Source organism: Ictalurus furcatus, chromosome 7 (genome assembly GCF_023375685.1).
Source record: "Ictalurus furcatus strain D&B chromosome 7, Billie_1.0, whole genome shotgun sequence".
Taxonomy (NCBI): domain Eukaryota; kingdom Metazoa; phylum Chordata; class Actinopteri; order Siluriformes; family Ictaluridae; genus Ictalurus; species Ictalurus furcatus.
The window spans coordinates 14,669,175-14,696,263 of NC_071261.1; the positions used below are offsets into that span (position 1 = coordinate 14,669,175).

The 27,089-nt window shown below is 37.9% G+C and overlaps 1 protein-coding gene across 5 annotated transcripts in view; it reads right to left on the bottom strand.

Moving 5' to 3' along the window:
• pde5ab (phosphodiesterase 5A, cGMP-specific, b) overlaps positions 1-27,089 on the bottom strand; it is a 50,516-nt gene that overhangs the window by 19,448 nt on the left and 3,979 nt on the right. For 2 of the 5 annotated variants that reach the window (XM_053628781.1, XM_053628780.1), the window contains exons 1-10: positions 17,343-17,733; positions 14,315-14,933; positions 10,696-10,785; positions 10,524-10,595; positions 10,248-10,337; positions 10,006-10,143; positions 7,342-7,409; positions 3,663-3,780; positions 3,373-3,457; positions 579-754 (exon numbers count right to left, since the gene is read on the bottom strand). In XM_053628781.1, coding sequence (XP_053484756.1) covers positions 579-754; positions 3,373-3,457; positions 3,663-3,780; positions 7,342-7,409; positions 10,006-10,143; positions 10,248-10,337; positions 10,524-10,595; positions 10,696-10,785; positions 14,315-14,933; positions 17,343-17,437 — 1,551 coding nt within the window. In that variant the 5' untranslated portion in view covers positions 17,438-17,733. Of the gene's footprint in view, positions 1-578; positions 755-3,372; positions 3,458-3,662; positions 3,781-7,341; positions 7,410-10,005; positions 10,144-10,247; positions 10,338-10,523; positions 10,596-10,695; positions 10,786-14,314; positions 14,934-15,468; positions 15,482-17,342; positions 17,734-27,089 lie in introns of those variants that run through there. The other 3 variants (XM_053628782.1, XM_053628783.1, XM_053628784.1) reach the window with 2 other exon arrangements.

Here is a 27,089-nt window from a genome sequence, read left to right on the forward strand (position 1 = left end):
GTTCAGTCTGACAAAACTGTCAAAGTGTAAATAACACAGCTTCCTCTGCTCTTCGTCTGTGGACACCAACCATGATTTATTTTTTCCGAACTGTTGCTGCGAGGATCATTAGAAACGGAGAAACACCATGAGAGGAATGATGTGATGGAGGGACTGAAAGGGGAAGGTCTGAAATTCAGCCCAGCCATTCTGTCAGCTGCAGGCGAGTGCTTGTCACTGGGGTACCTCTGACTGTGACAGCACCAGAATGGAGGGATCAGAGGAAGAGTGCAGAGGAATAAGAGAAGGACAGATTAGAGCATTAAGTGGGCCGAGTGTGAATGGGAGTATATGATCGGATTAGATTAGTACACAGTTGGAGGATGTGGTGTTCTCTGTAAAACTAAATGCTTTGTTACTCGATAATAGGCTTTAAGATGAATTTAAAAAACAACAACAGCTGGAATGTAAGGAACTATTTATAATATTCTCCCTTTAACCTCTGCTGGGACATCGTTTGGGTTTCATTGCTTAAATGTTTTCATTTGTGTTATTTTTTTTTTTTTTAATGCTAACTAATAATAAAATATTGCACTGACCTCAAGGGTGACTTCCTGCTTGGCCATGGCCCTCTCCACAGTCTCGTACATCTGAGTGTTCTGGATGCCAAGCCCACAAAATATGGCAAAGGCCTCTAGAAACTGCTCATCGTTCCGATTAAATGCCTTCACCTCACCCATAGATTCATCCATCTTGTTGACCAACTGGCAAACACCTTTGTGTAAATGATAAATCAAACAGGTATATTTTTGTATCTAATGTTTAGTGTTAAGGGTATTCAGGTAATTATAGAGTCAATTCAATAAAATGTTTCATCCTCTGCTTTTTAGTTACACTTATACCAGCCATCCATCCATTTTCTGTACCGCTTATCCTACACAGGGTTGCGGGGAGCCCTATCCGACAGGACTCGGGGCGGAAGGTAGGGGAATCCCTGAACCAGGTGCCAACCCATTGCAGGGCACAATCGCACACACATTCAAACACCCATTCACACACTACAGAAAATTTGGAAATGCTAATCAGCCTACGACGCATGTATTTTGATTGGGGGAGGAAACCAGAGTACATGGAGGAAACCCCCGAAGCAGGGGGAGAACATTCAAGCTCTGCGCACACAGGGCAGAGACAGGAATTGAACCCCCAACCCCAGAGGTGCAAGGCAAACGTGCCACCATGCCCCCCCACTTATACCATTTATACCACACTTCTCAAATTAGTCAGGAGGTGTGGATTGGTATTCTATACCAGCAGGGCACTGACCATAGTGTCAGCTGTAACTTAAAAGATATGTTTATATAAACACAATCATTCCAGAATGTTATTGTTTCTATAGTAGAAACCTATTCACAGGAACTTGTTTGGTCGGGGGCTCTACATAATCTAAGGCCAAGACTAAATACTAAATGGATTAAGAAACATGTTATTATTTAACAAAGAAAAACATATAATCATTGATATGGTGAGGCAGTCTGTAAGAAGTTTATTTAACATTTAGGGAAGGAATCTTGTGGTAGCGAGTGGTAACAGTCAACAAGTTTTCCTTCATGGCAAAGTCTTCAGGACAGAGGACTTCATGGACAAGATGTGTTCTTTTCATTAACTCCAACAGAGAGAAAAAAAGGAGAAGCTGTAACCGTAACTTAAGCATTTAAAAGTGTATGCAGTTATTTAGTAAATTACAATTTTTTAACCACTGACAAATTGCTGTGGTAGAAGAGGAATAAAAGACTTTGGGATGTGCGGTTATTAGAAAATGATCAACTTGAGGGTAGTAATGCACCACCATGTCATGTTTTATTCCTTACATATTAAATGGTGCATTTATAAATTGATATAATGTGAAAAAGTATATAACGTGACATAAATCACACTCTGAAAAAGCTAAATCGACATTTATTTATTCTTCATGGTCTTCCCCCTTCACTGTGCATGCCCAAAAATGTTGGTTGGTTAGATTATATAGTTTATCATATATACACCGATAAGCCATAATATTGTTGCACCAAGACATTAGCAGCAGATCCTTTAAGTCCTGCGTGTTGCAAGGTGGGGCCTCCATGGATCGGACTTGTCCACAGATGCTCGACCGGCTTGAGATTTGGGGAATTTGGAGGCCAATTCAACACCTTCAACTCTTTGTCATGTTCCTCAAACAATTTTTGCGGTGTGGCAGGGCACATTATCCTTTAAAAGTTCAGTGCCATTAGGGAATACTGTTCCCATGAAGGGTCTATAACAATGTTTAGGTAGGTGGTACGTGTCAAATTAACATCCACATGAATGCCAGGACCCAAGGTTTCCCAGCAGAACATTGCCCAGAGCATCACACTGCCTCTGCCGACTTGCCATCTACCCATAGTGCATCCTGGTGCCAACTGTTCCCCAGGTAAGTGGCACACATGCACCTAGCTGTCCACGCGATGCAAAAGAAAATGTGATCCATCAGACCAGGCCATCTTCTTCCGTTGCTCCATGGTCCAGTTCTGATGCGCATATGCCCATTGTAGGCACTTTCGGTGGAGGACAGAGGTCAGCATGGGTACTCTGACCGATCTGCAGCTACACAGCCCGATATACAGCAAGCTGTGATGCACTGTGTGTTCTGACATCTTTCTATCTTAGCCAGCATTAACATTTTCAGAAATTTGTGCTACTGTAGCTCTTCCGTGGGACTGGACAAGTCCTTCCTTGGACCACTTTAGGTAGGTACTAATCACTTCATACCGGGAACACTCCACAAGACCTGCCATTTTGGAGATGCCCTGACCCAGTCGTCTAGTCATCACAATTTGTCCCTTGTCAAAGTTGCTCAGATCTTGCCCATTTTTCCTGATTCCAACGCATCGACTTCAAGAACTGACTGTTCACTTACTGCCTAATATATCCCACCCCTTCATAGGTGCCATTGTAACGAGATAATCAATGTTATTCACTTCACCTGTCAGTGGTGAATGTTATGGCTGATCATTGTATATACAAAGCAACACAGCAAATGCAGCCATGGAAATGGAATTTCCAAGGAAATGGAAATGACAGCTAATGATGGCTATTAAAATCTATTCAGTGCTTTACAAAAGAGGCTGTACTGCTCGGGGCTGACCACAGCAGGAAGTGTGTTTCATTTGATGCACACAACAATAGGGTGGTGTCTATAAAGCTTGCTAATGATGTCATAAGCATGAATAAGCAGGAGAAACACTGTAGAAGTCTGAAAGTAATAATAATTTGAGAACATGTCTGTTTTCATTTGATCATACATTAGACTACATTAGACATTACAGCTGTACAGTGTGAAAGAAAATTAAATATGACCACAAAAATCAGACTTACCTATAACTTTATCCTTCTTCCCATTCCTAATTGGTGTGCACAACAAACTCTTCACATTGTAGGTTGGGGAGTCTGGGTTCTCACTCTGGAAGGAGAGTGATTTTAGAGAGTGATTCATTCATTCATTTTTAGTGAATAAGCAGTGAATTAAACTCACAATGATGGGCACAAAGAGTACAAAGATAAGAGATTCACAAGAGCACTGTTATTGTGGGAAAATTCTTGACCCCAGAATGGGATCATCCTTTTATATAACAGTTTCCAGAGGAATTTTTTTTGTGATTACTCACAGTCCAAGGAAATCGCTGATCAGACATCAGGTTTGTGACATCAGGAATGTTCAGTGGCTCCATGGTGTTCTTCACATACTGAGCATACATGTAGTTGATCTTACTTACATCACTGTCTCTGTAGTGGAAAAAGAATTTTTTTTGATTTGAACATTGAATTATCATTTCAACTAGAGCAACTTTGACACAGCCTTGTGGAGCACAACATCAGTCAGAATGGAGACTTCTTGCCAAAGCATTCTTTATTGAAACAGATGTACTGATCTGATAAAAAAGAACGATATTCTTGCAATTCCTGACAACAGACTAATATACATATACCATGAAAGTTCACAACACATGAAGAGCTTTGATTAGTGGGAAAAAAAGTCTGAATAATGATGTAGTTTGGAGGTCACCACAGCCAAAATCAAGCAGCTGGATGAAATGTGGTGCTGGAATTTTTAATGAGAATGTATTCATCTTTAAATCTTAATTAATTAATCTTTAATTCTTAAATTAAAGACTTAAAGATTTAAATAATTCATTCTTAATGAGAACGTATTAATATTATGCTACTAGAATTCTTAGTGGGAATGTTTTCATGAAGCATTCCAAGAAGAAATACAGACGGTTCCCAAAATAACTAAAGAGCTGAAACAAACAAACTTTCATAAGCTTGGTATCATAACTGGGAACAACATTAAAAGACTTAAAATCCTAAAATAGGAGGCAACGCAGCTACCATTACACATGTTCACTAATGATTTCTTGACACAAATAATTGTAGATATTTACAACCACAGATGATTTAAGAATACACGTCTGCTGTTCTTTTTAACAGATAAGTGCAATAAATTGATGCAATAGATCATTTATTTCCAAAGTAGACCACAAGAAGAAAGCCACACACCCTTGTTAAAATGGTTTTTGTGAGGTAAAGAATTAAACCCGGGATAAATCATGTCAGATCGTTTCCCACCTTTAATGTGATATAGCAACCAACTGAAAAACAAATAGAAATATTTTAGGAAGGACAGAAAAAAAACAACATACAATAACCTGTTGCACAAGTGTGCACACCCTTTTATAATGGGTCTGCAAATGCGACCGTGCTCAAACTTAACCAATCACATTTGAACAATTTATCATACAGTTGTTATTAATGAAGTGATTCTGATTAACCCCAAATAAAGACCAGCTGTTTCTGTAGGAATTTCTTGAAATCTTCATGGTTTCATGTGACTGCGGCAGCCATGGTCTGCAAAGAGCTGACAAAGCCTGCACAGGGTCTCACTGTCCAAAGGTACTGATCAGGAGAGGGGTACAAAATCACTCCAAAACATTATATGTACCATGGAACACAGTGAAGATCATCAACAAGTGGAGAAAATGGGGCACCACAGTGACATTACCAAGAACAGGACATCCTTCCAAAACTGACGAAAAGACAAGATGAAAACTTATCAGCAAGGCTGCCAAGAGACCTAGGGCAACATTAAAGGACTATCTGGCAAGAACTGAGTCACTTCCTGCATGGGCCAATAATATGCCATATTCCCCACATGTCTGGGTTATGAGATAGAGTGGCTAGACAGGTGGCCCTTACTCAAACAAAAAGAGGAAAAAAAAGAAAGAAAAAAAATCCAAGTCGTCTAAATTTTGCCAAAATCATGTGGCAAAGTGCTTGTAATAGTTTGATGAAACCGAAGTAGAATTTTTTTTTTATTCTAAAAAAACAAGACAGCTTATCAACCAAAGAACACCATACCCATGGTGAAGCATGGTGATGGCAGCGTCATGCTATGGGACAACTTCAGCTGGGAGTGGGGTTCTATTCAAGAGAGAAGTAATCATGAATAGCCCTATTTTTCTCACAAAACGTGCAGACAGCTCAGTTACATAGCTGAAGATAAGGAAAAAATTCACCTTTCAGCATTACAATGACCCAAAGCACAAATCCAAGTCAACAGAGGAATGGCTTCAAAAGAAGAACAACTTTGAGGAATGGCCTAGTCAGAGCCCAGGTCTAAATCCTCTCATAAATCTGTGGTATGACTTGAAGACAGGTATGCATAGGAGATCTCCTCACAATTTGATAGAACTGAAACATTTTTGCAAGGAAGAGTGGAATAAAATTGCCAAATCAAGATATGCTATGTGCTTAACCAAAATGACTATTAGAAGCATTACAAGTGCTGTATTAAAGCTGTATTAACTTGTGCAGCCAGGCTTTCTTTTCATTCCCCCTAAAATATTTGTATTTGTTTTTCTCTTGCAATTTGATGGTTGCTATAACCCATTAAAGACTGAAAAATATCTGAGATATACTAGACAAAATAAGGTTGTATTCTGCTGTCATTAAGTTTTCATTAAAAAAAATTATTCAGTTCCTTTTCAATGTGAAACAATTTTTGAGTTTTTAATATTACGTGACCTGCTAAATGATCACTACATTGTTTATTTCATATGGTGGATTACTAGCCACATGTGTGAGTAATATCTGTCAAAATAGGTTTGTGGCCAACATAAAAAAAACAGCCGTCAATGTGCAGATTGGGAGCATGAAGATGTTCTATGCTTCACTAAAATCCTCAGAAGGTTTCCAAAAGGAAGAAAATCCTTCCACTGAGACAGGTTTGCCTGAAACAGATTTGATTCAGCACCTGTCAAAGGCACTTAGAAAGAACTTATGCACTTTAACTAGGCTAATACAGTCATGAAACATTTCTACATAGAACATTTTTTCTAAAACTAAAGTAGTAAAAAAAAGTCAAGACCATCTTTCTAAAAAAATAATAATAATAAAATAAAATACAAATTTTAATTAACTTTGCGCAAAATTTATTTGCGCATGCACCAGGAGGTTGCTCATGTGAGTCACGAATGGCAAAAGATTTATTTGATTTTCCATGAAAAAAATTGTAATCCTGATCGTATTCCCATTTTTTACAAAACGTACCTGTAATCTGATCACTTTGCTTTTTGACGTAACTGTAACAGATTACAGTTAACAGTTTTCTGTATCCTGATTACATGTATTGCGTTACTCCCCAAGCTTGGTGCAGACATATCAAATCGAACGCTTCATATAAAACAAAATGATTCGATACTCTGTATTGTTGCACTCCTACCTGCGGCATACACTATGTCATGAGCAGGAGTTTAACCATTGGATATTTAACCATTTTTGTGAAAATAATAACTGATAAAACCTGTCTTGTTGGTTAAAATATACCTAATATTTTGCAAACTTTTGCACTGAACTGTACATAATGATTATTTCATCTACTCTACCTGCAACATAAATACATCCGTTCATCCCTTTTCTGTACCACTTATCCTACACAAGGGACTCAGGGCATGAGGCAGGGGACACCCTAGACGAGGTGCCAACCCATCGCAGGGCACAACTGCGCACACACTCACACACTACAGATCATTTGGAAATGAAAATCAGCCCACAGCACATGTCTTTGGACTGGGGGAGGAAACCGGAGTACCCGGAGGAAACAGGGTTAGAACACGCAAGCTCTGCACACACAGGGTGGAGGCAGGAATCGAACCTGGAGGTGTGAGGCAAACGGAGCTAATCACTAAGCCACCGTGCCCCCCCTACCTGCAACACTGAATCCAAATCATTATTTGTAATGGCAAGAAGTACATAAGAAAACATCTGCCTGGTGTTTGAACTTTTTACCTGTTAGGGAAGTCCACAGATCCTGATAGCTCTTCATACTCCATGTGGAACACACTGGAGAAAGCATTCTGTGAGATATCAAGAACAGACAGAATTCAGTAACAGCACTCACTATTTGCTGAGGTGTGTTTGCGCAAACCTTTACACAAGGGAAGACATTGGTCTCTGTGGCTTTTTTTACAGGCTCTATTAGGCTCCAGTGACTAATTGCGTAAATCTACAATAGAATCTAAGCAGCCAAATGGTTTAATGAGGGGTTCACATTTCCAGCAGGGGCTCACACTTCCTTTTCAACATTTAAATCGTTTTGTAACATGGCTGTGGCCAAATGGCTTTAGTCAAGCAGGCTTATCGGAAGAACCTGTAATGACTCTCCACAATAAACAGAGAACAAATGTAATATACTATCTAACAGCTCTGCCAGAAGTTGAGTTTATTTCAACATTCCTGGACACACGGTTACTACCTTATAGGGACTTGTCTGCAAACCTGAACTTGCTTCTAAAATGCTGCCTTTTCCAAATTTAAAGAGCCCATGAAGACCGGATAAAACAAACCAGGGTGCCATCCTGATTCAATTTAAGAGGAAGTAGCCTACGCCAATTCATTTTCTAATGTCTCCATTTTAGCAAATGTTGACCTCTATTTAAAACACTCGCTATAACTCACTGTCCGACGAGAAGACCAAATGTAAGCTAGGCTTTCCTCTTTTAAACTCAACAATGGTACTGTACCACAGGGCTACAAAAACTCTGTGTCAAGCTGACAAAATGCAGAGCTCTTCTTGAGCTTGGGTGCATCAGTCTGATTATTGTAAGTGGGTTTCTTACCAATGCATAACTTCCAGGACCACTAACACACATCTCTCTCAGCAAGTCGGCTGACACTGCAGGAGACCACCATAGAGGAAAACAGACCTCCCACAGAGGAAGGGAAATGTCAACTTTGATCAGATATCACGCTAAATGTGGCCCTCCACTTTGACTTGCATGATTTCATAAAGATTAAGACATTTCCTTGTAAAAAGAGAATGAGTACACTAAAACTTTCTGTTTAAGCTAATAAAAGCCCAGTTCCTTTCAGTTAAACCTTCAGAACCAATCATTTTAAAAGCTGAGCACACTGTGGTACATTAAATATTATTTGCTTTGCATGAATAAGAAAACATATCTGTATACCACATCTATACACACAACTGAGACAAATCTACTTCTATAATCAAAATCAAATCTAGAAAATCTTGTCTTCTGTTCCAACCTCCCAGGAAGTTTGGCTTTAGATCACATCTCTAACAGACATTGCTGACCTGCTTCAGGTCTGCTGAGGTCTTCATAACTGCTTCAAGTTATTACTCTGACAACACCCCCAATAACCCTCCAACACAGAGTATACCAATACCTCTACAAGTGAGAAATATTCTTCAAATAACTTTGGCTTTTGTGTTATGCATAGTAATACCCAGGCTTTTGTAAAGTTGAGCATTATGGTAGTTTTGGACATATTATCCAGAACACACATAGTCAAAAGCTGAAAGTGTTTTCCTTAAGTAGCAGGTCAAAAACAATTTTCACAATATTACAAGAGTAACCTATTGTATTCTGTACAGGGACTTACCTACTAAAAGTACTACATACAAAGTATTTTCAGAAATGTTTCCTTTCTAAAAGCTTCTGATATAAAGCATGGCCAGCACTGACTGCACTTATTACTGGTAATTATAAAGTTTTAGCAATATCTTTACGTATGTTTTTGAATGGCTACAACTGTTTTGTGTGTGTGTGTGTGTGTGTGTGTGTGTGTGTGTGTGTTTGCATGTACGTTGTAATTGCTTCTCTGGCAGTGCAGAATAAGGAAGCAATTCAGGCTGTTTTCTGCTTGTGGTTCAACTATAAATGAAACCAGTGTTGCCTACAGACTGGCCTGCCACTCACCCACTCGGCTCGCTCAACCCAAATACTCAGCGCTGCCTCTCGTATTGAAACAGAAATGGACACTAGTTTTTTCTTAACTGTGTGTTGTTATTCTGCACATTTTCTACATCAGATGCCTGTAACATTATTGTATTTAATAGAATATGGTGCTCATTTAGTAGAAAAGTGTTCAGCAGATGTTTAATAATACTAAATAATATTATACTAGGTAGATAGATTACAATAATAAATAAGAAAGAACTGCATAAGGACGTGTGTGTGTGTGTTTGTGTGTGTGCAAGAACGACTTATTTTAGAGTACCGTGCATTTAAAATAATCTGGAGCAGAGGTTCCCAAATTTGTTCCTGTGAGTCCAGAGTCCAGCAATTTAGTGATTTCTCTTACTCGAATACACCTATTAAATCTGGTAACTGACCTTTGAGTGAATCATGTGTAAAATTTTACTTTCTTTTATTGTTCTTTAATAGAGTAATCTCATCAGCTGTGACATTTAATGAACTGTATTTTCCAATGCAGCTAAGAGACAGGTATTTTCTGCTTAATGCTTAAAGCTTAAGAAGCAAGAAAGGCCTGCGGAGGCCTGCCCAGTGTCAAAAACCGTGTTAAGTTACATGATTAAAATGTCAGTGTTAATCCATCTGCTATTATATACAACTTCTATTAGCAAATCTCCAGAAATGTACTATCATTGAAATGTCCTTTTGAGGTTATAAAAAGGAAAATTGCACTTACCGATGTTTCATCATCAGAAATGAAAATAGTGCATTCCTGAGCCTGCATGAAAGACAAGATGGTGGCTGCGATCTTCCTCAGGAGGACTTCCAAAGACTGCTGTTCTTCGAAAATAAGACTGGCCAGATCTAACAACACCTAAACCACAAGGTGAATGGGATATGTGACAACATAAGACACAAAGCTTTAACAGCTAGCCTTTAAAGAATAATTCAGATTATTTATCAGATCAAATCTTATACCCGATTCCTCCTGTTCTCAAGCTGTGATGTCTCATAGAGTTGTGCATTGTGTAGAACAATCCCAGAGAAAGCCAAGTAGGAGGAAAAGTCCTGTGTATGCATAAAAAAATAAAAACAAACAAGAACTGTTTTAGGGTTAAATGGCATCTACAGGGACAGCAATGACTACAGTCCTAATCTTTTGGGCACATTTTCTTAAAAATATTACAGAACTAATTAAGTAACTATCCACACTTGTTAACTCAAGACTATAAACAAAAAATATATATATTTTACCTTCTCATCTTGTTCTGTGAAGGTGCTGTTCTCTCCACACCTCTTATTTATTGCTTGTGCCACACCAACAACCTTTGGGAAGATGATTCACTATTTGAGCAATTTAAGCAGTAAGAAATACTTCATAAAACTAAAAAAAAAAACAACATTACTTTTGCTTTTTGTATCTCACCTCATCTCTGTGATTTTTTATGGGCATACACAGGATGCTCTGTGTCTTGTAGCCTGTGATCTGGTCCACCTCTGCATTGAATCGAGGATCCTAGAGATAAAAAGTAGCTTTTCAATACTTTGGATAGAATACTACAACCAGAGACGCAAAACTGAAAAAGGGTTGTTTTTTTTAAAAATCTACACTAGTTGGCTCAGTGGCTTGTATTAAAAAAAAAAAACATTTACAGATGTCTATAATTTCTGCAGTATTACAATATTGCTTTTATATATATATATATATATATATATATATATATATATATATATATATATATATATATATACATACATACATACACACACACACACACACACACATATATATATATATATATATATATATATATATATATATATATATATATATATATATATATATATAAATTGCTTTCCTGTCAATACAAAGCATAACCTTAATTCTAAAGCAAAAGATTAGTGCTACAAGCCAGGCTGCCTTAGACAAACAACTCCCTAATTAACATTAATAATGTAGGTAATCAGTATCTCTCTCTCTCTCACTTCCGAGTCTATGGAGATTTCACTGAAGTTTACTCTCTCTCTCTCTCTCGCTCTTTCTCTCTCTCACACACACATACACACACACACACACACATGATTTCTCCATAGACTTGTTGTTGGGAGAGCCACAATTTATCTAAATTAAGAATGCCTACCAGCTATGAGCTCATTTAAACTGTTGGCTAGCAACTGGCTTGCATAACTACCAATATATAATGTAAACAAGACAGAAATTGTTTATATTATTCCACGAGCATGATATCTATAACACTATTATACACAGTACACATTTGCTTTCAGACCCTAAAAACCAATGTGTTTGCAGCAATAATAACCACAGAATATATTTAGGTGTTAAGAAGACCATTTATACAGCAATTATGGACCGTTTGAGGAACTTGTGGAATTGAATATAGCTGTTTTGAGTTGTATGATAAAGTGAGACTTTAGAGGGGTCAAAGGTTAATAGAGAGCAGGTGGCACTATAACACAGATAAGACAGACATAGAACATAGATAACAGACAACAAGGCCGGTCAATACTACAAGCAGATATCAGTTATCATCAGCAGATATCTTTAGCAGATAGAGAATAAACCAAAATACAAGATTGCTTTATCGTCAACACACTCATGCAGAAATCACTGTACGTCCGCCTGGTTTCCAAAGCATTACAGTTGATACTTTAAGAATAACAGAGTATTACATGATTAAAATGTCAGGATACACGTTAATTTGTCTCCTATTCCATACAACATCAATTTGCAATTCTCCAGAAATGTACTATCGTTGAAATTGATAGGTCTTTTTGATAGGTTAAAAAAAGGAAAATATTTTTAGGGTGGTACTTTAAGAATAACAGTAGAAATATGCAATGACATACTGTACACATTCAAGTGGCCTGCAAATAAATAAATCTAAACATCATGTGCTTGACCATTTCCAGTCAAAAGATTTAAAACTTATGAATGAATAGCTGTGTATAGAATATTACAATGGTTTGGACACCATTGTAAACATCCCACAAACCCTAACTGACTGATCTGAGAACTATGAGGCATGGCTTAATATTCTGCTGATTACATTAGTCTCTTTTCGGAGACTCCAAGCCTGCTGTGCTGCTCTGGCAGAACAGTAAGAGAAATGGAAAAATAGTAAACAGGACACTACATCTCACCATTTTATTTTACATTCTGTTCTAATTTTCTTGTACGGTACACACTGTGTAACTTCAGAAAAAATATTTGTGTTAATCTTGGGTATTAGTTATACTAATTAGTTTAACATCATCTTGAAGAAATACTGTTTTTGGCATCTGTGAATAGGTGATAGCAATGCTTTGAGAGAAAGCTCGTACAGTTACATCATCAATGTTGCCTGCTAAATGCCCTCTATATTGCCTGACTTTTCTCCAGGTAAAGCATGTACAGCAAATGTACAGCATTGTAACGTTAACCAAGTAAACAAGAAAGCAGTACATTATCATTATGCAATATATGTTAGAAATCAGTGTGTAAAAACGGAAAGTGTGTAGTAGAAGTCGACTGATCGATGGGTTTTGCCGATTAATCGGCACCGATAACCGATCGCTGGAGCCATCTGTTATCGACAAAAATCCACACCGATAGTTTTTCCTGGTTAGGTCCGTTGCGGCAGCGGCTGACAAGAGTCCGCTGTCATTATAAAGCATGAGCGCATCCTCTAGAGGCGAAATAAAATCTATCACTGACAAATTTTGTTGTGTTATTTGAAGTGTTTTTGAATCATTTAAGATATCTCTATTTTTATTTGTTATTTGGGGTGCTACTTTTTGGATCAGTTTGGATGTATATCTTTTATTTACTTTAAAATTTATTAATAGTTGTTCAATATTTATATATTTATTTCATTTAAAAAAGTACAGTACATTTTCATGGTACAGTCAGTACTGTTTATTTCTGTAATAAAGTTTAGCAATATTTTGCTTTGAGAGTTATGTTTTCATTCAGTATCAATTTAATAATCGGTTGATTAATCGGTTATTGGTAGGTACTGCCCAACGTATTTTTTCGGTATCGGTAAAATCCGCTATCAGTTGACCTCTAGTGTGTAGCAAAAGGAAAAAGCTAAATTAATTTACCATACTTGATAAAATGTAAATGCTAAAAACAGTTAGCATGTGTGAGAATTTATATGTTTCCCAAGAACATGTACCACGTAGTAATTATCAAGTGACCGAAAACCAAAATTCGGTACTTCTATATGTCTGATAGCAACAGTGCATATGTATGTGCAGTAATTTATTTACATTGCTAGTGCAATCACTGTCGTTTCCCAATAGACCCTCACAACAACACTGCAAGGTGAGAAATACTGTAAATGTAATATAGAGTAAATGTAGACATTGAAATATCATCAATTAATTGGACTTTGCACATCAGTGTTTCTCAGAGGTGGGGTCCGTGAGGCATATCCAAGATATTTATTATTGGTGTGAAAATCACAGCTTACCATTATCAAAGCTGTTATATTTATGATTCAGTTCTTATATTTATTAGTATATTTGACTGGTTACTTGCATCAAACGGGTTTCATCCAAATCTATTGTACCTTATGTATCGCTGGAAAGTCCTGGAATAATAAACTCTATGGCACCAATAAATAGCCAGAATATTATTCTACAAATGACCCTAATATTTGAATAGTTGGATTAGTGGTCCAAGAAATTTATTTTAGTTAATAGGGTCCATACTTGCAAAAAATTTTGAGAACCCCTGCTGCATACGCCATATTTTATTTGTCCACAGGATCAATGTTAACCAAATTAGAAAGCAATCATGAATTCCCAAAGACTTTAAAGCATCAGAGTCAATAAAACCTGATGCTTAACATCGACCAAGTAGCTAACTCTCACTGAATCAATATTGCAGTCAGTTAAGATTATTTTGACTGAATAAGGCAAATGCTGAGATCGTAATTAAATTACAATTAATTATAGTACAATACTGTCCTTTTCTCAAGCCTCAAAAAGTGGGAGTAATTAAAATGTATATAGAAGTACGCAGTACTATGAGGCCTTACCTCATAGGCGTTCTTAATGTTCAGCGGCTGGCCTGTGGCTGCAACGTGTCCCACAATGCCTTTGTTCCATTCCAGGCGGATGCCACTGTTGGATGCTTCCTCGAGTGTGGAGCCTTCAGCAACATCAAACAGCCGGCTGACCAGAAACTTTCGGTTGGAGCTGTCCTCACACACCAAGAACAGCGAGTAGCGGTCAGCCGCGATTAGCTCGTGTGTGTGTAAAAAGATGCGGTGGCAGAGTGCTGTCAGGTCTAAGTGGCTGGACACATCCCGCACAAGCTCGAGAAGTCGGGCGCAACGGTCCCCCCCTGTCCGCTCCAGCTTGTGCGAAGGAGCCGGAGGTGGCATGGGTACCGGTTCTGCGTCGCCGAGGAAGGTGAGCGAGCCTTCTGCGTCCTTCACCACGATAGGCCGTAGCGGCCGATCGAACTCGGATGCCGAGATCTTGCGTGTGGGTGTAGAAGGAACCGGACTGGGTGAAGGAGTCTCTGTGGTGCCTGAAGCGGTCAGGGAACTTGCTTCCGGAAGAGTTTTCGAGCTGTCTGTAAGTGTCCTAGACACCTCACGGGATGGCTGGATGGAATGCACACGCTCAGCAAACCAAGCATTGACCATTTCCCTGAAAACAACCAAAAACAATTGAAAAGAATGACGGAGAGCTCCTAGGATCTACTTTGCATGTGTATATGGACCCACTCTTTCAAGTTACTATAGAACACTTAATGATACGCTTACAGCCCATGTTATGTGTATTTACTGTAATGTGAATTTATTATCACGTGTATCTACTGATCTTTTCTGTGTATTTACTGTACTGCATTCGTCCCGCACTGTTGTGTATTGCGTACTCTTTTGTGTTGCACCATGGTCCAGGAGAAACGACATATCGTTCCAATGTATACAAGCTATATAGAGGAATGACAATAAAAAAACCACTCAACTTGACTTAAAAAGCGTAAGCGGTTCTAAAGCGTTCTTAAGCTCGGTCATTGTCTAGGCAAAGCTCCATGTGAAACTGGCTGCAGTATTTAGCAGGACAAATTTGCCATTTTAACATGAATATTTAACATAAACACTACTGTAGGCAAAATTACATAATGACATTTGCAGTGTGCTGATAAAATGAGGAAAACCTCACAGAGTAACACCCATACGTTCAAGTGCTCCAAGTACAAAGTCACTTCCATATCAAACTGAATGAAGCCTTGACTTCTGCAACTCGACTGGAAAACCCCTGTGGCTATAAAACTCAATGCTGTAAATCTGCTGGCAATTAATCTTCTAATTCTATCTAAATGAAACTGCCTTACAGCAAACTACAAATGACGGTATTAGTTGGTTATCCATAGAGAGAGAGAGAGAGAGAGAGAGAGAGAGAGAGAGAGCATGAGAGAGATAGAGCGAGAGCAAAAGAGAGACAGAGTGAGAGAGAGAGCATGAGAGTGAGAGAGAGTGAGAGAGAATGAGAGAGAGAGCACAAGAGAGATAGAGCGAGAGAGAGAGAGCGTGCGAGAGAGAGACCACGAGAAAGAAAGAGAGCATAAGAGTGCAAGAGAGTGAGAGAAGAGAGAGAGAGTGAGAGAGAGAGAGCGTGAGAGAGAGAGAGAGAGAGAGAGAGAGAGAGAGAGAGAGAAAACTTCAGTGAAATCTCCATGGACTCGGAAGTGTCCTCAGTCTGTCTGGCTAAATCGATAGCACTCACTCAGAACAGCATCACTCATCCCCTCCATGCATAAAACATGTTGATTCACTGAGGCTGACTGCCCATGCATTTCCTCTTGGACTTGATCCAGTATCTGCGTCTCACCGTTTCAGATCCAGTAAAGCAAAAAGCACAACAGTAGACCATATGTGCCAAAAAAAAGGATAAGGAGTATCCCATATGGACAAAGCTGTTAATTCGGACAGAAGATATATGAGCAGAGATATGAGCTGAGGTCACGGTCAACCAAGTGCACGAGCATTAGAGCAAGAGCGCACGGTCCACAGCGACAGGAACGCAGAAACAAGCATGCACTGCAGATCGGAGTGAGGATTTAGTGTACGCCCTGGACCAGGTCAAGAGTTGCGACTTTCACTTTGTGTTCACAAATATGAAAAATTCGCGCAAATTCAGTGACACTGTGTTTTCTTTCCGTCTCAGGATGATGCAGGTGTGCTAGGAAAACCATGTGAACTATAGATATAGGACATGAGTGGACATTAGATGCTGATGGTGAGGAGTCACGTTTACTGCAAGAGCCTGTACATGTAGACGGCTTTGCCAACCATAACACAACAAATAAACCATAACCACAGCAACAAAACCCAGCACTGAATCAACACATGCAGTGTTTGTGCACAACTGTATTCTACTACCTGAAAAAAAGGGGGTACTGACCTGAACATCTGCTTGTTGCTTGTTGGGGACGTACCACTAAAAGTACAGCTTTTCTACATTTAGTGTGTATGTTTCACCTAGAAAGGTGTGCATCATGTACTTTTAAAGCTTTAAAAGACATGTACCATAAATCTATCTATCATGTACCATAAATCTTTTTACAGATACACTATAATTCACATTTCCGGAAAATATAAAAAGGTACAACCCGAGCCACAAGGCAGGGAAAGGTAGAGTTTAGTGCCCCTTTTTTTTCTGAAACTGTGGACTTTATTGTATAAAGAATAAGCCCAGCAGGGGGTTAATTAAGGAGTGTTTTATGCGTTTTGTAGGTGTTGTCTAATACAAACCTCATGTCGGCGACACGGAAAGGAAACTCCTCAACACAAACACAAACAAGTGTTAGCACAGGTGTCTAACTGGTGTTTAGACTTCATCCTGTTCAGACTGCGGTGTTTATTAGAGGAAAACTCCTTGGTTAATAACCGAAAACTCGAGTCGCTCAAACCTACAAATTAAGTTGCCTAATGTGCCACAAAAGTTTACAAAACAACCCCCGACATTCCTCACTTTATCCTCTCAGGGTTTTTTCTTTTTTTGGAGAGAGAATAAGTGGTCACCCACTTCGGACGGAGCTGCTTCACTCACCGGCTCGCTTTTCGCACGAAGTACGAGTGAGCGAAGTCCTGGTTGTCGTCGAGCCAAGCCTCCATCCTTTCGCTTTCCGGAGGAAAACCCTCCATGTCGTGCTGAAATCAGCCGCTGACTGGCATGGACGCGACTTCTCCGCTTCAGCGACTCCAAGAAGAATGGGTTTAATGTGACTATGGCGAAGCTAAACACGCTATAAACCCGCAGAACGACCGTTGGCACTTGACGAGATCGCGCGCGCACGCAGCCGCCTCCTAAACACAAGGACTCGCCTCTCTCTCTCTCTCTCTCTCTCTCACACACACACACACACACACACACACACTTTTGTCTTGCTTGTGAGGACCTTCCATTGACATTATAATTTGCGAATTAATAACGCCTACATCTAAACCCAACCCTAGCCTTAACCTCATTAACCAAAAGGAAACGTGGCTTTTTTAGTTTTCTTAATAAATTCTTAATAATAATAATAATAATAATAATAATAATAATAATAAAAGTTTTATATCTTATTTGGACCAAATGTCCCCACAAGGATAGGCATATATGACAGATTTGAGCTTGTGGGGATATTTGGTCCAACCAAGATATAAATCCATTACAGCAAATATACCCAGTATTTAGCTATTGTATTACAACACTGCTCCTATACTTTTTTGTTGTTGTTGTTGTTGTTGTTGTTGTTGTTGTTGTTTTTTTTAATCAATCAACATAATTTTGAACTTTTGAAATCAATCACTGTTAGATCCCCATTATATATATAAATAATTAAAAGCACATTTTGTGTGTTAACCCATCCAGGGTGTATTCCCCCCTCGCACTCAGTGTTCCCAGTCTCTGGATACTGACCATGACCAGGATAAAGAGCTTACTGAAGATGAATGAATGAATTCTGTGTAATGTGAGTTGTGTGAGTAAGTGTTTAAAAATATATCATTTATTAGTCGACAGAATTGATCACAATATATGATCACAATACCGTTTTTAATTTAAAGAATACAAAATGTAGCTATCCAAAATGAATGCAGTGTAGGAAAGTTAAAAATGAAGCACCCAAAAACAAATAATGATATATATTTCAAGTCGGTATTCAGGTAAGTCAAACCTTCAATGAGTACAATATCACACGTATGCACAACAAATAACTGTTCAACAGCCACTTTCTCAAGGAATATTCGATTACTAGCTTGCTCCCAGACTTAAATAAAAGCATGCAATAAAAAAGAAAACAAAAAAGGGAACCAGATCGGTGAGTGTGTTCAATAACATTATGCTGCCTACCCCACCTCTAGAGTCTATAGACAGTGGTGTAGCCTTACAAGCAGATGGTGCTTCCTTTTCTCCAGAGGGAGCAAGGGAAACTTTGGAGACATATGTGCTCTCCTGGGCACAAATGTGATTCCACATGTACTTGACTGGAGTGAGATAATTGTGGCCCTTTGGGAATATAGGCAACATCTAGGTAATGTTATTTGACTGTTGGAATAATGCTCAGTGAGATGTGTAAACTTTAATATGTAAGGATGCATTACACAGCTTCGAAATGGTTCATTTACAGATTACTGACTGTGTGAGAAACTGGTTAGGACATGTTGGGGATAAAGGTGGGGTTTCCCCTCCCCCCCTTCTTTCTCTCCCTCTTTTCTCCCCATCTGCTCCCTCTGTCATCTTTCTTGCCACCAGAGTTGATGACCACAACATCCAAGCAACATCCTTCAAGGTGTCACCTGATACATTTGCGTGCATACATGAGCACACAAAAGTCATGGTGCTGCAGTGGAACACAATCCAGATACAGTCACTCAATTTAGCCCAAGCTAAACTTTGCCTTTCAGTCACAAATCAAACAACGCTCTATTCTGTTGTATAATTCCCCCTGGACTATATTAAACATTTCAACCCACTATTGTAAACTCTGTCTTGAGGAATAGCCAGGGAAGATAAAAGCAAAGGAGAAGTCCCTATACACAGTGCTGCAATGGAAAAATTTTGTGCACTCAGTGTGCAGCAATGAGCATTATTCAACAAGGCCATTTTACTGGAGAAACTTTTTATGTAAAGATTAGGCTGGAAGGAAGCTTAAAGATGTGAGCATAATGAGTTTACATGAAGTAAAAATGCACCATGAAAGTGAATATAGTGCAAGATATTCCATATGATAAAATAGCATGCTGTATCTGAAATATGTGTGTCTTCTCTAAACCAGATGCGCAGGCTTACTTATTAGCATTTGAATGACTCTAAACAATACATAGATCTGTGTATCCAATACACAGTCATATGCTGCTCCACTGCTCCAATGAAGTAACTTCTTAAGCACACACTAGCCCCTGCCTGCACTTACACCCTGGGTCAGGCCCTCTGCCCTCTAGCCATTTTCCAAAAGTAACCCTTCAATAAATATGCAGGCCTACAAGGGACTTTTAATATTTTTAAAAGTATATAATGAATTCCCATGCCGAAAAGACACCATAATCTGATCTTTACACTTGGCTGGCATTAAAGTGGAAGAGAATCTACATATATATATATATATATATATATATATATATATATATATATATATATATATATATATATATATATATATATATATGTATATATAAAGCAATATTGAAAGGTTTTCCTGAAGCCAGTGAAGTGAAACTACAAGATAAGGATACTATTTAGACTGTCCTGTAAAATTTAACCTTAAATATAATTTAGTGTTAAATGAAATAGAATTGAAATATATGAAGTCTTTCCTCCCAAGTAGTAAAATGGATAGTAAATGTGTGCAGTTAACATGCAGTACTTCACATGCATGGACTGTTTACTGTTCTGAAACGTGACATGCATACACCAACCTAAAGCATGCTTTTTAAGGCACAGTTACCTCCAGTGGGCACCTCATTCTCCGTAATATCATGTCTCCTTGGAAATGATCACAGGGGTCACAAGCTGCATTTTCTGGAGAAAATATGCTACAGAAGACAGTGTCCTAAGCAAGCAGCTTGCCAGCGTGGTTGATATGCTGTGGTTTTTGGAGGTAGAGAAGTCGAGAAGGAGGTTGGGGTTGGTGTGGGAGGGGGTAACAACACTTCTGTGCTCTCACCCTTCCTCTCTTTCACTCTATCTATCTCTCTTTTTCTCTCAGAACTTGAGAAATCACAGAGCCATCCCTGCTGAGCTTCATAAGGTCCAGCATGACTTGAAATAAATACAAATTTAGACCAGTGGAGCACAGCTGGTGGGGGAATATATGGAGCTCCTGTATTGATATTTCTGTACAGCGAGGAAACTCCAGCACTAATCCACTTTCAAGTCTGAACTTTCTTGCCCTGTTCTGAAGGGCATCTGCAGTACCATCATAAAACTGCCTCAAGTGCAGCAATGGTTACAATTTAAGGCTTAAGGATAGGAAGGGTAGGAAGGTAATGACTGTCCTATTGAAAATAATTACAGTCTCTGTTGGTACCAACTTTTACCTTTCAACTGCTTGCTGAGCCCAAGCAGCCCATCTACCCTTCAGGGGTGGAAAAGGCACTTGTACTTAAGTAAAAGTAATGTTACTGTGTTAGAATCATATTCAATTTAAAGTGGAACAATGGAGCCACAATGTACTTGAATGCAATTAAAAAAGTATCTACATTTCTACACACACAAATATTCAAGAGTTAATTACTTAGTTACTTAGTTAGATCCTTTCAATTTGATGACAAATTTGTAATAGCTGATATTTAGTTTTGCCGGAGGTGAAGGAGACATATCATTCCGGGGACTCCAGAAAAAGGGTTTTTTGAAGGTAAAAATGAAGATGTAAATGTAAAATATGTCAATTTTACTAGAGTAAAATAACAAGTACTCAATTTCAACGATGTTGCGTTTAAATCTTCCAAAATAGGGCTTAAGTATAGTAAATAAGTACAATTACTCAAGAATGCTCTGGAACCCTTAACGGTTCTTCAGTTGTCCCACTGGGGAACCCTTAAAGTTTCTATGTAAAAAGGTCTATTTTTTATTTGTACATACACACTTACATGCATTGCTAACTTTTAGAAAACAGGGTTCTTTAAAATTCATTGGGTAATTATGGTTTCTTAGTTTTCTACCCTTTATGTCACTCTGTTGTAAGATTCTACATAGAATTCAAGGGTTCTTTAATGGTTCATTAGATAATGGGTTCTTCAGTTGTCCCTCTGGAGAAGCTTTAAATTCTATGTAGAGTCCTACAACAGAGTGTTCACCTATAACTAAGATAGTGACCGTGCATGTGTATGTGAGTGTGTCCATGTACAAACATGGGCCTTGTATACTTTTAGGCACTTTTACTTTGTCATCTCCAAGGGTGATAGATTACAAACACAAGGTAGTTTTGTTCTTGGCAGGAAAAGGTCTGATTCAGAATTGATTGGAATACATTTGCATTGGTAATTAGGACTTAAAAAGCACAATGCAAATGATCACTGAGCAAATGAGCTCATTTGATGTGATCATGGGGTGGTGGATATCTGCATTTCTCAGCACACCTGCAGCAAAAGAAAACACTTCATTTCCTTTAATGTCCTTGCGGTTTTCCTCTGTATCATTTCCTGCATAAATTTAGAGCAGGGCTGTTTTTGCTAAGGCATGTTTAGATGAGATGAATACTGTATGTAGGATGAAATATTTTATGAGGACTCTAATGCCAGAAAACCTGACCTTATGGAAAAATCACATGCATTACACATGTGATCATAAATTTATCATAAGATTCTGCAAACAATATGTTATCACGTGTGAAAAGCACATGTAAAAACTGAAGCCGCATGCCATACATGTGAATAATTAAAATAAATGAATTGTGTAAAAAAAAAAAAAGGAAATAAAATTAATCATGGGGAAAATATGTCAAAATAAATAAATACACATGCACAACATGAGAAAATCCATTGAATGTCTGAATCACAACATGTGAAATACCTAAACACCTTCAATCTCTTTTTAATCACATGATTCACGTATGACTAACGTGTTTAAGATATAATACAAATGTGCAGTACTGTGCAAAAGTGTTACACACATGTAAGGAAACGCTTTAAAGCAAAGATGCCTTCAGAAATAATAAAATGTTATTCACATGAAAAATCTCTATAAACAGCAGTAAACAGCACTAAACTAAATTAAGTCAATATTTGCATCAGTAGTCTCAGGTATAGTTTTTTGTGCATGTTTATAAGGAAATTAGCTGGTAGGTTTTTCTAAGCATTTGCAACAGTTCCTCTTGTTTGTTGTGCTTGCTTCTGTTTTTGCAGATAATCTCTGATAGCCCACTTTTTTGTCTTTTGTATAATATAGAAACTTCTTTATACTGACATAGAAACATTTTCCTGTAATATTTCATTTTGGTTGGAAAAGTAATGTTTGGAAATCTAATAATAATAATAATAGTAATAAAGCAGAATTCATCAGATAAACATCTAACATAAAGTTAGTATAAAAATACATTTTGGGTGCCTGACTTTTGCATAGTAATGTATACATACAACATATTGATAGTTAACTAACATTTACATTTAGAATTTTAAAATGTCAGATAAACCTTTAACATTAGCACTAACATAATACAAAGTACTAAGCAAGCTGATCAACATTATTATTATTATACATTTTTTTGTATATATATATATATATATATATATATATATATATATATATATATATATATATATATATATTTTCCAGGTCTAATAGATGAACATGATGTAAACAGTTTTTTGTAAACCCAGTAGAAGACTCCTTAGACATTTGACCTGTTGCATGTAGAATTTGAAGCTTGAAAATAATTTTTACTTTACGAATTACGAATGAAAAATAAAATAAAAAAAACTTCTGAGAAATTATGTTAGAAACTAGTGACTAGAGGTGTTTTATGTGATGCTTTAATAATCATTATATCTCATCAAGCCGCATACGCTGACTGCATACAAGTGTATTGTGCAGTGGGTTGCTATGTGAAACATTTTGTTACTGTGAAAAATTTAAATAATAAGCACCACTGTTTACCTGTGAGCTAATCCCGGAAACCAGGACACTGTCACTATTGGGTGTTGCTATAACTATGGTAAAAGTTTGCAAGCTGCTAATTATGACCAAGTGCTGATGTAAATAAATTGACCTGCAGCTGAATAAACACGGATGCGTATTCAGTCAGCAGCATAGTTTATGTGTGCTTGTTAGGAGAACACTAAGATTACATGTGACATAGCTTTGGTAGCTGTTTGTTAACCATAGGTGTAATGAAATCCACAGATCCACCTCCTCTATTTGTTATTTACTGCCCATTACCCCTTGCATATACACACAGTACTTGGTGCCACATGTTGAAGTATCTCGGAGGCTGTAAAACATAATTAAAGAAGTTCTATAAGCAGTTGCAAAGTCCAGAATTACATTTTTGCAGTTACATAACAAAAACAACATAGCCATAACTCACAGACATGTCTTCCCTTCCTTGCGTGCATTGAAGATGTTATCTATGGCAATGGACTTACTGTTGTATCAAATCTAGCACAATGCACAATCCACCTAATCTGTCTTTTATTAAAGATGCTTGTCAGCCTCTCTGTGACCCCCAGGATTTATACCCATACTCATAGATATAACAAGAGATGTAATTCAGGATAAACAGCTTCATGCTTATAATGGTAGTCCATCTGGAACTCATCTCTCAGCCAAAGGTAATAACTGCAGCTATTTTCAGTCACTCAGCTGACTGAGCATATTGTTAGTTAACGGAGCTTGAACTCCATTTTTTCGTCCAGTGAACACAAAATGGCCCATCAATTATGCGTTATGTATTATAGTTTCCATTACTGATCCGACTTTTAGTTAATGTGCATTCATGAGGTATTTTAAATGCAGTTTAGTTCTGGAGTCTTTTATCCACCACTTATCCCTCAGATTATTGTATGCTTTTAGAAGTCAGGCAGAAAATTAGCTTTTAGTCGAAATTAGCATTGAAAGCAACACAGCAGTCTTACTCTGCCAATAATGCACTCATGTCCCTCATTCCCTCTTTCTCCTTATCTCAGTTTACCATCTTATGATGATTGCTTTGTATTTCAACGCTAGTGGCTCATTGGGTATTCCTCAGAGCAACCTGTTCACACAGCAAAAGTAGTCCAACTGTGTAGTCAGTGGAACTAACAGAGACGTACGTGTGTGTGTGTGTGTGTGTGTGTGTGTGTGTGTGTGTGTGTAAGAACAGCCTTGATTTCCCTCAGGCAACCTGATCGCTTTGTCACACCATGTTCTTTAGTCCCACACACACACACAAAAAAGAGGAAACTTCACACTTTGTACAATTTGTAGTGCCATGACAACACAAGAGTGCAGAATGCATCAGAGTAATGTGATAAAAGAACAAAACGCACAGCTTTTATAATCAGGAGGGTTTCCCCGTTGTCAATAACCCACTGTGTTTCAGAGAGTCAGGTGTTTATGGCTGTAATTCAGATCAAAATTGATCTAAATGCATAATTCTGATGCAGAATTATGTAAAAGCACACTGAACACAAATCTGCTTTACTAATGATGAATGAATATTAATTTTAAAATTACCATTCATATGCTAGCTGCCAACTCTTTTCTTTTCTATATGTGCGAAGGAATAAACATGACGAAGTTATAAAAGTTATAATTTTATGAGTACTATCAGTGACACATTAGGAATATGATCAGTAGTGACTGCATTAGTGATGGATGGGGCAGATGGAACCTGACAATTTGTTCATAACAAAAAAAGATGCTACATACAGTCAGTAATTGTATGCCTCCGAAATGCACATATGTGCCTGATAAAATAGCTAATGAGTGTAGTGGAATACTAGGTGTACCTAATAAAGTAGCCACTGAGTGTACAGTATATGCAAAATGTATTATATTGTATTGTGTTTATAGTATGTTGTATGAATGTATTGTATATACTGTACATGCTTGTGCCACATTACCTCTCACTTTCCCTCATATTATTTATCATTCAAAGTCACAGGTGTAATTTAGGATTAGAATGAGCTATAATACAGGATTTATCTAGACACACACGCTACCCTAATTACTAATCTTTTAGAACATTCCTTCCAATCATAGAAATAGAAACTTCTCATTTATCCCAGATTTCCAAGTGAAATTATAGTGATATTATAGGGCTGTCAGTAGAATACACTCAGTCCCTATCACAAATACTAATTAACTATTTATAGTGCCTTGCATAAGTATTCACCCCGTTGTTGTGAAACCCCCAAATTATTTCTGAGGCTACCAGTTGCCATAAATAGTTGTATAAATTTGCATAAATAGTTAAATGGAGTCCATTGGCATGCAATTAAAGTGTCACATAAGCTCAATATATATATGTTCCTGAAAGACCCCAGAGTGTACCAGAGGACATACCTAACAAACAACATCATGGAGACCAAGAAACTAGCAAAATAAGTCTGGGACAAAATATCAATTAGGTGCTATTACACAGGTTGTTTGGGATATTTTTGTATAGGGCTATACTATCCCAAAACATCCTGTAAAGCCCCATTAAATCCATCATTAAAAAATGAGTAAAATATGGCACTGCAGCATGTCTGCCTAGTGAAGATTATCCACAAATAGTCAGTGACTTGGTAGGGAGGGCATTAGAGAAGCAACAAAGAGGCCAAAGGTAATGCTGATAGAGCTGGAAAGATCCACAGCTCAAATGGGAGAAGCTGTTCACAAGCCAGTCATAGCACTAACACTCTACAATGCTTAGCTACGAAGCTGAATTCCAAATCATATTGTAGTTTGCCAAAAGCCATTCTGGAGTCTCAGCAAACATAAGCAAAAGGCTCTCTTGTCTAATGAGACCAACATTTAGCCTATGCACTATACATTATGTTTGTCAGAAACCCAACACTGCTCAACACTCTGAGAACACAATCCCCTCAGTGAAGCATGGTAGTGGTAGCATCATGTTGTGGGGGATGCTTTTCATCAGGAAGACAGGGAAGACTAGTCAGAGTAGCAAGATGGATGGAGCCAAATACATTAGTCGTACAAAAAAAACTTGTTTCAGTTTGCAAGAGACTTAAGCCTGCTGTGGATGTTCACCTTCCAACAGGACAACAACCCTAAGCATATTGCCAAAGCTACACTGGAGTGGCTCAAAACCCAGAACCTGAATGTGTTGGAATGGACAAATCAAAGCCCCAAACTCAATCTGTTTGAGCATCTGTGGCAAGACTTGAAAAAGTCTAGAAAACCAACTGTCTTCATCCAATCTCACAGATCTTTTGCCAGGAGAAATATGAAGATGTGTAAAGATGTGTAAAGGTTATAGAAACATATCCAAGAAGACTTGCAGCTGTAATTGTATAGCCAATGGTGGTTCTATCAAGTATATACTGGAGTGGAAAATACTTATGCAACCAAAAAATGTCTGCTTTTTTTGTTCTTTTAACTCTGTTTACCAGAGGCCAAAAAATGGAATTTCTACCTGTTTTCACACCCCTCCCCTTTCCCATCACTCTGCTCACCAGCAGCTAAACTCAGAGTTATGATACTCTACACACAGAAACCCAACAGTGTCATGGCTAATCTTATAACAGACATGTGGCGATAAAATAATTCATTTGTTTATCCTGATTGAAAATATCGGATAAATCGAGTTCCATTCTGCCAATGAAATGGAACACCAGTGTACTGTGAGAAAGGATTAAATAATCTTTGTGTCACTATAAAAAATTATTT